General features: G+C 45.1%; 1 protein-coding gene and 2 pseudogenes across 1 annotated transcript; 2 read left to right on the forward strand and 1 right to left on the reverse strand.

The window, feature by feature from the left end:
- The first annotated feature begins 499 nt into the window (after window positions 1-499).
- Window positions 500-1,989, forward strand: LOC133892987 (serine/threonine-protein kinase WAG1-like; annotated as a pseudogene).
- A 955-nt stretch (window positions 1,990-2,944) lies between these two features.
- Window positions 2,945-7,000, forward strand: LOC133892402 (uncharacterized; annotated as a pseudogene).
- A 634-nt stretch (window positions 7,001-7,634) lies between these two features.
- LOC133892895 (heat stress transcription factor B-4b-like) lies at window positions 7,635-10,159 on the reverse strand. Its single transcript, XM_062333884.1, has 2 exons — window positions 9,643-10,159; window positions 7,635-8,575 (listed from the first exon to the last, which is right to left on the reverse strand). Exons 1-2 carry the CDS (start codon window positions 9,898-9,900, stop codon window positions 7,946-7,948), a joined length of 888 nt encoding a protein of 295 aa, XP_062189868.1. The 5' UTR covers window positions 9,901-10,159; the 3' UTR covers window positions 7,635-7,945.
- Window positions 10,160-13,494: the final 3,335 nt, after the last annotated feature.

The raw sequence follows: 13,494 nt of genomic DNA on the forward strand, positions 1-13,494 counted from the left end.
TCACCGTGAAACATCGCCGGAGCAAATTTTTTTTAGAGAGCAATCTTTTATGCATAACTCCACCATTCACACATCGATTAGTTCAACGATGACACAACCTTGACCACCAACCTATCCGAGATGTAAAAAAATTTTGGCGTATCATTTTTCGCTATCAGCAACTTAAGCCTGGAATTATCAATTGTTCCAACGAGTCAGCACCAAAAGATAAACTGCTCATGCTACCCTCCCTGAAAATCCTCTCTGAAATATGCATACCATCGTAGTCCATTCGAACCAACCTGACGCAGAGCGAACCGTACCGCTGATGATGAGTTGGTCATCCATGTATCCCGGTTGACATTGCGCTCCGATCGAAGCCTCGGCCATACCTCAAACCACCGGGGCGGTGCTCATCCAAAAAATTGACGCGCGGATCGGCAGCTTCTCCTCACTTCGTCCTGCACCTTTCTCACTAGAAGCTCGCCCAGCTTTGTTTGAGCCGCACACTCTGCAAGAGATGGCCAAGCTTGGCGTTTTCATCTTGGGCTCTTGTTTGCACTGCTCGATGCCGCGACTGCTCAAGCATGGTCCTACGGCTACGGCTGTCCCAGTGTAAAACACGTATCTCTATCTGTTACATGAGATAGAACCAATCTGATTTGGCTGTTTATCTTGGAGATATAGTTGTTGTAACAACTTGTAAATCCTAACCATGAGGGACTAGGGGTAGGCAAAGAGCCTATCCAAAGCAGGAGTATGACTCCTTGTCCTATTCCAATAGTATTTCAACACATCATACTGTCGTTTGGCAAAGAAGATGAAGCCCAAGTCATGCAAACGACGCCTATATTACTTCTACAAACGTGTACTGTGTTATGCTATGTCGTTGTCGTAACAAATTACTCCATCCTAAATATAAATATATGTCCTTTTAAAAAAATCGATCAAACTTTTAAATTTTGACTAACAATAGCTTTTAAATATTTAGTTTACAAACTTTAAAATCATATACGTAGATTTTTCTAAAAAAATATTTTATAATATCACAAATTCAATGGATTATATATATATAGTGGTTAAAACTATGCGTTGTAGAGCGTGCCTTATCTAAAATGATATGTGTTTAACCGAAGGGTGTATCTAGTGATCATATTTTAGATGAACATAATGGCCTTTGTGTTTTTAGAGGAATCTAATGACCTTTGTTAGAGCATCTTCAAGAAAAAACCCAATATAACTTCCTATAGTTAAATTTAGGGATTTTATCTCTAAAAATCTTCTCCAACAAATGGTCTATATGTTTCCGAATATTTAGATGTTCTCAATATCCTCTTCCATCCTAACTAGAAGTGGGTAACAAGCCAAACTCCCAATCCCACCTAGACTCACCTGCCCGCGCCTCCTGCTCCCACCAACCCAATGGTGTTCTCTGCCTCGCACACCTCCACCTCATCCGGGAGCTTGGCCACAGCCACCTCGCGCGCGTGTTCCTCTGCCGCCTCAAGAGCTCCCCGCTAGCGTCCCCGCTCTTCGCACTCAAGGTCGTTGACCTCCGCAATGACGACCCCTCCCGGTTCTCCCACGTCCTCTCCGAGTCATGCGTCCTCTCCTCGCTTGACCACCCCTACGTGCCCACGCTCTACAAGCACCTCGACGTCGGTCACTACGCATCCTTCCTCATGGACTACTTGCTCCGAGGGAGACCTTCACTCTATGCTTTGGTGGTCGCCTGCCCGTCGTCACGGCGTCGCGAAGGTGCTACCATGCTCAAGTACCTCCATCCCTCGACTTCGTGTACCGCGACCTCAAGCCAGAGAATGTCCTGCTCCAGGGGACGGGCACGTCGTGCTCTCCGACTTCGACATTGCGCTCGCGGCATCCGTGGAGCCCGTCGTCCGGCACCACCATGTGCGAAAACAGAGCCACCACATGAGGAGCATCTCGCTGCCATCTTGCTTCTCTAGCAATGGTGGCAGCGACAAGGAGGAGGAGATTGACATGACGTGATCAAGTGGCACCCGTTCTTCGTTGGAAAGGGAGAGAGAAAATTGATACCGGCAAGACCCAGCCAAATGATGATGATGTCTGCTGGTTGGTAGTGAGAGGACTCTTAGTACCCACAAAAAAAAGGCGCTGGTGAAAAAAAAAGGAAAGAGAGGAAGGAGAGAGATGAAGGGTGAGGTCCACACGTCGGCGGCATAGGAGAGGGGAGAGAGAGGAGAGTCTGTTGCAATATAGGAATTGGATGTAAGAAGTATGTTGGAGATGGAGAAAATTTATAAAGTGAATTTTATTGGAAAGGCTCCCAGTACAGTGATATTAGAAGGGAGTATTTAGGGGGGTGTTTGGATATGTGCATCCGCGCGTGCAACGTTCAGCGTATAGGATGACTGAGACGGATGTTTGGATGGGCGGATGACTAGAGCAGCCTTGCACGTGCGAGTGCAGGCATACGGTCAGATGCTGCATCTGCGCGTGCGTCCGATTCGACCGTAGCTGCCGTCCTGGCTCGCCGGATGCAGCTGGGTCCACTCGTCAGCAACAGCGAGATCCTTTATGCAGCTTCAAATTCAACCTGCATCCGCTCATCCAACCAACCAAACACACTTCTTTTCCAGAATACGGATCCTCTCAGCCTGCTTCTCCTCATCCAGAATATATGATACAGCTCTATAAAACCTTATGCGAACAACCAAACACACCCTAGGCATCTCTTGAAGATGTTCTTAGAGGAGCAAAACTATCCAATGACTAACGCCATGCGTATTCTGTACATATTAACTGGGTCCAAAACTTAGCCCAGAAATTACTGGGCCAAGCTATCATTAGGCCCACTGGGCCGTAAAAATCCAATACGGCCCGGCCCATCTTACCAGATAGCCATTTAAATTTCTGTCCCGTGTTCCTAAAAAAAAAAAAGGTTTCTGTCTCACAAAAATACTACATTTCCTCACAACCTCCCATGGCGATCCATCCCCGGATCACCGGCGGCCGCAGGCAGAGGCCGCTGCCGCTTCCCCTGAAGTAGGCCCTCGCCGCCGCCATCGCTGCCGCGGCGGTGCTCTCCTTCCTGCGCATCCTGTCCTTCACCGACACGCTGTCGTACCCGGGGTTCCAGCCCCGGGGCGTCAACAAGACGGACGGCAACCGCAGATACCTCTACTGGGGCGGCCGCGTCGACTGCCCCGGAAAGCACTGCGGCTCTTGCGCTGGGCTCGGACACCAGGAATCCAACCTCCGCTGGGCCCTAGAGGAGGCCCTCTTCCTTGACAGGTAATTCGTTTCGCCCCGTCGTCCCCGCCGCTTCTCTCTTCTCCCGCATTGATATCACTAGAGCGTTCTTGGCGTCAATAAACGGGTACCCGGTGGTGTAAGATCGCCTTGCGGGCTTGTATATTTTGATTCCAAATTGCATTGATCTTTCAGGCCACTTATTGTTCCACTTACAAGTTAGGAGGATGCAAATTGCAAAGAAAATTGTGTGCAATGTAGGATTATGCTAATGTTCCATGGGTCCATTTTTGTTGCACTGCAGGGTACTTGTCATGCCTTCAAGGATGTGCCTTAGTTCAGTGCACAATACAAAGGGCATCCTTCACCCAAGCAATGCAACTTCAGAGCAAAGGTTTTGCTCCATAAGCACCTGACCTACATCTGCGCATTGCTTTTTCTCAAGTTGAAAATAATCCGTATACGTAAATAAACGCAATGTTTTGGCAGATGGGAAATGGATTCTTGTGCAATGGAATCTTTATATGATATAGACCTCGTATCAAGAACTGTACCTGTAATTTTGGATAATCCATGATCGTGGTATGAGATAGTATCAAGAAGTACAAAACTAGGAGAGGATGGCGTTGTGCATGTGGAAGGAGTTAGCAGAGCTGAACTCAAAGAAAATCCACATTACTCAGGGGCTCTCCTCATAAACCGGTGAGTCCTCTTGCTTGGTAAGGATGCAAATTCCCTGGGGGTCCATGTGTTATCTGCTTTTGAAGAACTAGCTTAATTTGACCATCACAGTTAGTCATATCTAGTAATACAATGCGTGCGCTTCAAGTATAGATCTTAATCATCATTGCAGTTTAGGTTTATGGAGTGCAAGGATCGGACCAAGCGTAGCTCTGTGATGTTACCATACACATTTCTGCCAATAATGGCAACAAGAAAACTGAGGGATGCAGCGGATAAGGTATATTTTCACAATTTTGATTTATGTTCTGTCTAACAAATATTTTAATTGAAAACGACCACACCAATTTGCAGGAAAAGTAATTCTTCTCCGCACTAGCTTGCTTGGTTCAAAATCCTATTCTTGACTTTTATTGTGTCTTAATTTGTTGAATCGTGTTTGTTCTGTTAACACATCATTAGCTGTCACGTGGAAACTCATCTATTTATGGCTGATGATGTTTGATGGAAGATAATACCATCATTAGCCAAAGTATCCAGTTACCAGAGTGGCCAAGCGTGTCTTGTATCATTCTCAGTAGGAACTAGGAAGCACTGATGTTTCCACATACTGTAATGAACATATCTCTGTGTTGTCCTATGTTACACTGTTGTAGTGGTTATATCATTGGAAGGTAGCATGTTATGTGTCTTAGGCAGCAGCTGACATCTGCGAGTCTGCCTGTTTAAACTCCCTAGCGAGCATTGAATGATTACTTCATTCAGCAGACTGCCATCTGATGCCATCATGTGGTTTTGTTCAAATACTCTTTAGTCCTTCAGAGCGTCAGGCTTGCCACATTTATTCTTGGAATAGATTGTGCCATGCTATATTGCTATCACTCCTGCTTTCCGTGCTTATTTGATTGTGCATATGCTACACAGTTGCAGCCTGCTTATGCTAAAGAACTGTGAAACCTAGAAATATGTTGTTCCGTCTTTTTTTAATCTATGGTGTACGGCATGTTATGGACTGCTATTCTGAAATGGAATTTTGGTAGAAGAAACTTGCTAGCTTTGGCTGTTGTAGATCTGTATAGAATATTGCAAACGGATCTGATAGAATGTATATCTCCAAGTATAGAATTTCTTTTCAGTGATATCGACTTATTCAGTACAGCATAGTCTTCTCTGCTTCTAAATTTATGTACGCTCTTCAGATGAAAGAGATACTTGATGACTATTATGCTATTCATGTGAGACAGGGTGAACTGCTGAAGAACAGGAAAGATAGATTTGGTGTAGAGCGGAGCCTTCATCCTCATCTGGACAGAGATACGCGCCCTGAGTTTATCAAAAGAAGAATTGCAAGATGGATTCGACTAGGTCAGACTCTTTTCATTGCTTCAAATGAAAGGATCCCAGGCTTCTTTTCACCTCTATCAGACAAGGCTGACACCTTGTATCTACTGCTCTTCTTGCACCTGGATCTCGTACATTAAGGGAAATTTTTGGGACGTCACTCTAGGTTGTTATGATTCAGGGTACAACACTCCATGCACTGACATGTGGCCCGAGAACCCCACATGTCAGTGAGATATGGAGTGGCATTTCCTAAAACACAATCTTTTGGAGTGGAAGAATGTTTGTTTTCTGTTAAAAGTTTAGAACGACTTAGGAGGTATGTACACACACATATATACATATATATATGGCAAGTCTATTTTTGCGTCTAGGCACACTGTAGTTTACTATTGCTTCACCCTCAGTTATAACTCAAAAAACTGTCAGTTACAATCCGTTAGGTAAACCTGTTACAACTGCACGTTCAGAAGTACATAATTGCAACACGATAAGGCTAACGAATTACGTTTTAGATTGTACTACAATTATAATCGTGTTTCTTATGTTGTACGTAATTCGTTAAAGAATTCGTTAGGAGTTATGTTCATCTATAACTCAATTGTAACTTTTTTTATATATCTGGTTGTAACTCTCTGTCTCGCGAATTATAACTTTACTATTTTTTAGATTGTAATTGGGGGTGTTGGGATGGTGCAACAGTAACTAGAGTTAGATCTAGACACATTATATATATATATATATATATATATATATATATATATATATATATAGGAAAACTAGTATGTACTCCTGGGTGTATGTACTCCCACCTCTCATATACCACTTTTACACGTGTGTTATACTTCTTTATCACTTTAAATATACTTCATTAGTATATATATATATATATATATATATATATATATATTCCTGCTTGACCAAGGCTTGTGGAACTGCTATTCCTGAGTAATTACCTAAGTAATCTACTTCCATGTTCTGGAATTGTCATGACTCATGGATGGTTTTGAGTCAAGGAACTATCACCACGGACTGCTAATATAAAATAAATATTTTCATAACAGTTACCAATACAACATTTGCATGTGCTTTCATGAGACAAGCTATTTACGTTGTTTGTGTTTCTTGTGGCCATTACATGGACACAGATACATGCTAGCATATTCATCTAACTTCAGCAGCTTATTGGAGCCAATAATTGAGAACAACCATCAGCTATTCATGGTGGAAGGTTAATCATGCAAGGAGCAAGGACTTTCGTGAAGACAATGAAAGAATTTGATAGTGATCTTGCTCTGTGTGATGGTCCTAAGAAGAACACCGAAGTCTGGCAAGAACCAGTTTATACAGATGACTGACAGCTGCTATTTTGCATTCATAGATAGATACAGCTTGCAATTGTGTCACTGATCTTTAAGGTTTCACAAAGATGACCTAGTACTTACTATTTATGAGATGACATAATGGCTTGACATAGATACTATGGCAGAAGAGGAACAGTGTATATTATCTGAAGTCACACGTCAAGCGAATCAAGTAGCAGCAGAAACACAACCAAGCTTAGAATTTAGCTTCAGAAATGACTGCTCTTGTGCACATTGTGTTCTTTTGTTGAGCCAAGGTGCTCGATTAATTTGTTCCTCCATCCTTTTTCATTTTTATTTGGGGGAAGAGATTATATAAGTCTCGTTTTACTACACTTGTGCCAAACAGTTGTGTATATAGCATATAAATGCTGCTGGAGCTATCAACCATCCAGACACACTACTAGTACTGTACCTGTTTTAAGATCAGTTGTACTTAGTTTTCTTTATGAAAGATAGAATGTTCAATATTTTTGCGTTGAAAAAAAATTCACTTATTTGATGTTGGCATGACAGTTCTTTTTTTTGCCAGTGATCTACAACAGCTATTGCAGAAACATACACATGAGCTTTTTAATAGTACGGTACTAAGCACTCAACTAAAAAAAGAGCCCTTCAAAAGAAACTAAAAAAGAGTAAGTTTCATAAAACCGTATTATCGTTGTCATTATTATTGTTGTTGTTTTGTTGTATTCTAAGTTCGCATTTGTATTCAAAGCCGTACTCCGTATGATATACCACATTCCTCGCCTCCTCAATCTTCCCTCGTTGAACCGCTACTTGGCTCCGCGATCCACACCAGATATAGCTAGCTAGGGTTATGAACACGTGAACCTGAACCCTAACCCAGTGAAACCCCTACCCTGAAGAAGCTCTCTGAAGCATCACGAGAGAGCTGCAGATGGATGTATCAGAACGCGAATCTCGATTCGTATCCAAAGACGATCGATAAGTTGATCCATTCCAAAGCAATGTTTGACAGTTTGTTAGAAAATCCAAGAAAAATAGTAGGCATTGGAGACTTGGACTGCTTAGCATTTAGCAACTAGTCTTTTCCCTAAAAAAAAATAAAATGAGCCAGGGAACAAAGTGTGCCTCCCATCCCATGCGGCGGCCGTGCACGAAGAAGAAGAAGAAGAAGAAAAAATTATTTGACTTGATTCATCATCCATGCATGCATGCATCCTAGCTAGTTAGTTTAACTCTCGGACTAATGAACACTTGCACCTCGCAGATTAATTTCAGTACGTGCTCAGAAGAAATTAACCAAGCCTAGCTAGCGAGCTAGCGATCGATCGAGCTACTCCTCTCTGATCTCTATATGTACACGAAGGCAAACCGGCGGTCTAGACCTCGCTTCCCTGGTCATGGTCGTCGTCGCCGTCCTCCCGGTGCGCCCGCTTCTTCTTGCCCTGCAGCGCCACGCCGAACAGCCTCACCGTGCCGTCGGCGTCCCCGGGCGTCGGCCAGGAGGAGTCCGGGTCCAGCTCCAGCAGCCTGCAGGAGGATGCCGCGCTGGCGCTGGCCGGCAGCTGCGCCGACGAGGGGCTCGTGACCGGCGCCACGTGGTTCTGCAGGAAGTAGATGATGTCGTTGTAGAGCTTCTTCATGTGCGCCAGCTCCGACAGCAGCAGCGAGTTGCGCCGCCGCAGCTGCCGGTTGTCCTCCGACAGCGCCGCTAAAAAGTCCCCGCCGCCGCCGTCGTTGCCTCCGCCGTGAACACCGTGCGCGGTGGCGGGCTCTTCTTGGAAGTGGTACACCGGATGAGTGGACGGCGGGGGCGGCGGCGAGAAGGGGTTGAGGTGGTGGTGATGGAGATGGTGGTGGTGGTGGTGGTAGGGCTGGTGCGGTAGCAGCGGCGTCGGCGCTGGCTGCGACGACTTCCTCCGGTGGATCTCGGCGAGGAGGTGCTTGGCTCCCTTCCTGAAAAACTCGTTGGCGAACTCCCATCTGTCAGCCACTATCTTCCTGAAGCCCTGCAACCACAGCAATGCAAACAAGATTAGCTTGTTCTTGCAATGAGGCGACGATCAGCTACTACTATACTAAAAAGGATGGAAGAATCAGTGTCATGATACTGTAGAACATTGTAATTGCAGTTACCATGCACGGCAGATGATGCACACGAGAGCACATCTAGTAAGGGTCAACTAGTCATGCCATGTGTGTGTGGTGTGGTAATGCATGGTACATATATATACTAGTTGGCACGGAATACCATAGGGTATATCTCTGTATTTCATTGTTCCGATCTTTTCCCAATGATTGGGAGTGAGACTACGTCCTAAGAAAGACTTTATATATGTATACATATATACAAGCATGTTCATGAAACACAACCACTTACTAAGCATGCACATTTGTACTCTGGGTTGGTTTTGGTCAGGAGAGTGATCTTGGCTCTAGTAGAGCAAGTGACAGGGAAAATAGTAGCTGGCAAATGGGGGAGAAGATTCGCATCAAGTCATGGTTGTTGAAAAGAACAGATCAAGAAGTATACAAAAAGAACCAGCCAGAACTCGAACAGGTAGCCATTGTACAATCAAACAAACTTTTCCTTCTTTTTTTTAAATTTTTTTAAGGCTCTAAAAACTGTCTTCCTTGCATTGCTTAAGAGACGCTGGCCCAATTAGAGGCCAAAATTAAAAAGGGGAGGAAATGAAGCAAACGAAATCCCTTTCAACAACAAGTCAACCAGAAAAGCAAAAGAACAGTGGAGCAAGCAAACCACAAATGCATGCATGCACGCTCTGCTCGTCACAGGCTAGGGGAACAAGAAATCGATTGGCTAGTTGGCATGTCACACAAGTGCCTTCCCATCGTGCCGTATATATAGCGCAACCAAATCCAGTGAAAAGAGCAACAAAAAACTTTTGCTTGCTTGGCATATTCTAGGAAACAAGAAAGCTAGATGCCAACAAGCAAAATAAAAGCCAAAATTAGTGCAAATGCAATGCATAATGAACGCGTTAACCAAATCAAAACCCAAAACAAATAAAAAGGGCTCCAACAAAGAGATACAGAAGCCTAGCAATGTGCTTACATAGGTGTTGAGCTGCCTGACGAAGCTGGAGAAGTTGTTGTGCTTGAAGTAGTTTGGGAGGAGGTCGCGGGCGAACTCGGGCGGGCGCCAGACGACGAAGGTGGTGTCGTCCTCGCCCCACGACACGATGTGGTCGGTGCAGGGGTCGTCCACAAGCTGGTATGTCTTGGTCAGGAACGGCGCCGGCGCCGGCTTCGCTTGGTGCGAGCTCTCCATCGACACCACCATCTCACCACACCGCTCCACAAGGAAAGCCATATACGGCCAAGTCCCAGTCTCTCTGATCTCTCTCTATCTCTCTCGTACAAGCTCTAGCTCAGCAGGGAGAGAGCTAGGAGGAAGAGGAGAAGAAGATGAGAACTGAGAAGAGAGAGGAGGAGCAATATAAGCTGGCTAGCTCGGTAGCAGCGGGGAGAGAGAGAGAGGACTGAGGAGGAGAGGGTGAGGAGAAAGAAAGGCTGCCTCTCTTTAGCTCTATCTCCAGTCTCACTGTCTCGCACTCGCACACATAAACACATGCGCCCGCGCACCCCACGAGCTCCTTCAAATGGAGTATTCTCTCTCGCGTGGGTCAGGCCACTGCCTGCAGGACCGCTGGCTCGTCCTTTCTCTCTCTCTCTCTTCTAGCCGGCCAGAGCTCTCTCTCACTCATCATTATATATGCATATGCATGGATATCTGTGCATGAGCAGTGCAGTGTGGTGTGGGTGCCGCAGTGTGCTAGCTTGCTGTTGGAGAGAAGAAGAAGCTGGGATGGCTGCGAGGAGAGAGAAAAGCTTGCATTGCTACGACGTTCTTTTGGCATTTACCCTCACTTGTGTCACTCCATACTTAACCCCTATCTAGGCCATACGTGTTGCTTGGAGGAGATCAGATAGCATAAACATAACTATGCGGATGTTGCTTGCATGGAGGAAAATCTTACGAGACCTCAGATCTATTTAGACCCTTTCAATCTCATGAGACTGGCGAAATATATCAATTACTTACACACTATTTGATAACCATAGCATGATTTAAGAGCAAATTTTACAATAATATTCCTATGTGCTCAAAATTATCTATATATTTTTTAAGTCGTTATTATCACAAGAACAAATACTTTGCGCAAATTATAAAAATACTGCACTTTTAGGCATGAACCGGTTAGAGCTTGGTCGATCAGTGCACAATAAAAGATCTACGATTAAAGCCAACTAGATTTAGACATCAAATATATCACACCGATACACATGGATCAATGGATCGATAGTTTTGATTTGGTCGGCACAAACAGACATGAAATATATATCTGAATTCTAGAACCATAGTACTAGTAGACAAAAGAATGCAATTATATTTACGCTGCTCCTTAATTTGCTAGTTACCACTAAAAATTTTTCCCTTCTCTTAAACATTACAGTAGTATAATCTAACATCTTCAACATCAGTTGTAGCAGCAGCGTAAAAGACAAAGAACACGATTATCTTTATGCTGATGCTTTGTTAATTACTACTTCCTCCGTTTCACAATACTTGGCAACTCTGATTTTTTTTCGTTCAAGCTCTAACTAACAGTAATTTTTAAAATATTAAGTTAGGTAAAATGGAAATATAGTATTGTTAGATTTTTCATCAAAGATATTTTAAAAATATTATCTACTTATAGGTGTATTTGTATTTGTTTAAAATGGAGGTAGTACGGACAAACTTTCCCTTCTCTTAAACACTACAGTAGTGGTAGCACTAGAATATAACACCTCGAGCATCACTGTTGCTGTTTTCAGTTGGTTGTCCCTGCCGGGCCCTCGAGACTCCAGCATGCAGCCGTTCAACGGATGCCTCCAAGAGAGAGTCTCCGTGAACGTACTCCACTGCGTAGGTACGTCGTCGGGCGATCGACCGATGATTCGACGTGATGGAACAGCAGAACACTTGGCACCGACCCGTGGATCATATCACACACATCCCAGGCACGGGCTCATTGAAAAAGGAAAAAGGAGATGAGATGGAAAAGAAAATGATGCAGGTGCAGCTGATGCAGCAGCAGGTAGCAGAGCACGCTGCACGCAGCTGCCTGGCCGCCTGAATCCCTCCCCTCCGTGCGTGCATGCAGAGAAGCGAAGGGAAGCGGCTGGTGGCGCGTAGATAATTGCACGGCCGGTATCCTCATGGTATTTAGTGATCAAATTGTTCTCCTTCTCCCCAGCTACAGATGCAGTGCAACTGGTGCAGTGCACACACACATGCATGCCTAGCTAGCTAGTTGTAAACAACGAGAGATACTTTTGTTCTTGCTGCTGCTGCTGCTGCCGCCTGCTGGAGGCTAGCAAGTTTCAAGGCAGGCCCGTGACTTCCATGGAACAGCAACACCAGAGACAGAGAGAGAAGAAGAGAGAGAAACACACCAACACAACTAGAGAGAGAGAGACCATCTATCTGACCAGAGGTTGCTAGGGATCCACTTTTGATGCAACATCATTTTCTATTGCCCTTCCCTTCCTCTCCCCAGGCCTGCTGCATGCCTGGGTGTGATCGATGCAAGGTAGCAAGGCTGCTGCTTCCATTAATATCATATCAATGTGCAAGAAAACAAACATTCCTGATCCCCCCCCCCCCCACCTTCAACTTTTCAACCAGCATTGAACAAAACAAAACAAAGTTTTCCCCTCTCTCTCTCTGGGGTCCCAACATGCATGGGCATAGTAACATCATGTACTGATGAGTTGCACAGTCACCGCTAGCCAGCTCTATCTGCCTGCCCAGTGAGTGAGAGAGTGCTTCAAAGTTCAAAGACCTTGCAAAATCACTCACAGGGTTAGCTGCATCTGTGCATGCTTCTCTCCTCATTTCCTTCTTTGGTTCCTTGCAAGTTCCAAGCAAGCGGCATGACAACCAGCTTGGCTTGTACGCTCCTGCCCGAATAACGAGTGTCACCAGCTCTTTCACGACCACGTCAGCGACCAGAATGTATACGAGAGACTTCGTGCTCGAGCGACTAGTACGACGCGAGCATGTGAGTGCCTGACCGCAAGTTGCGACTATGCGTGCTCCCAACCACGAGTTGCGATCTCACGATTTGGCGAGTACGACCACGCAATCCGCCACGGCGTATGTGCTCGAGCACACGACCACCAAATACGTGCTGCACTCAAAACCAATCAAACAGCTATACGCGCATCACGTACTATCCGGCTAAAACGAACTCGCGTATCTCGACGAGAAGCAACTAGAACGTCAAACAGCAGAAACTCGACAAGAACGGAAGCAAGACTGATGCTTTCCTTGGAGGAATTTTCTATTCTATTCAACTTTTCTTAACTTGCGACTTACCCAATCCAGGGATTACAACTCTATATTTATAGCGACCTGCTAACTCCGATTCCTAACACAAATCGTGCCATCCCATGATCCGACTCCGACTCGAACTCTAACTACTCCCGTGCATACCGCACGATCAAACCTTGCAAGTTACTACCAGGACTCTAGACTTCAATCGAGTCCCCGAGGCCCACGACAAGGATTAAGTCCAACATACCCCCCCCCCTAATCTTGTCATGGGTCAAGATCACGAACTCCCAAAAGATGTCGCATGACCACCAGCTTCACCGCCGGCAATGCCTTCATTAGTGTCAGCTCGCTGCTCCTCTGTGCAGATAAAATCTACCTCACTCTGGCCTTCTTCAATGCACTCACGGATGAAATGAAACTTGGCGTCAATGTATTTACTGCGGCTATGAAACACTGGATTCTTCATCAAAGCAATCACTAATTTGTTATCAACAAATAATTTTACTCCTTTGGGCCCTTCTCGTGTCAGCTCCCCCAACAGACTTCTAAGCCACAGTGCTTGGCATGCCGCCACCGTTGCCG

This window comes from Phragmites australis, chromosome 15, assembly GCF_958298935.1.
Source record: "Phragmites australis chromosome 15, lpPhrAust1.1, whole genome shotgun sequence".
NCBI lineage: Eukaryota > Viridiplantae > Streptophyta > Magnoliopsida > Poales > Poaceae > Phragmites > Phragmites australis.

Coding starts and splice junctions, on each gene's coding strand:
- LOC133892895 (XM_062333884.1), bottom strand. CDS start 9,900: ATGGCTTTCCTTGTGGAGCGGTGTGGTGAGATGGTGGTGTCGATGGAG. Junction 8,576..9,642: donor TCAGGCAGCTCAACACCTAT/GTAAGCACATTG, acceptor CTGTGGTTGCAG/GGCTTCAGGAAGATAGTGGC.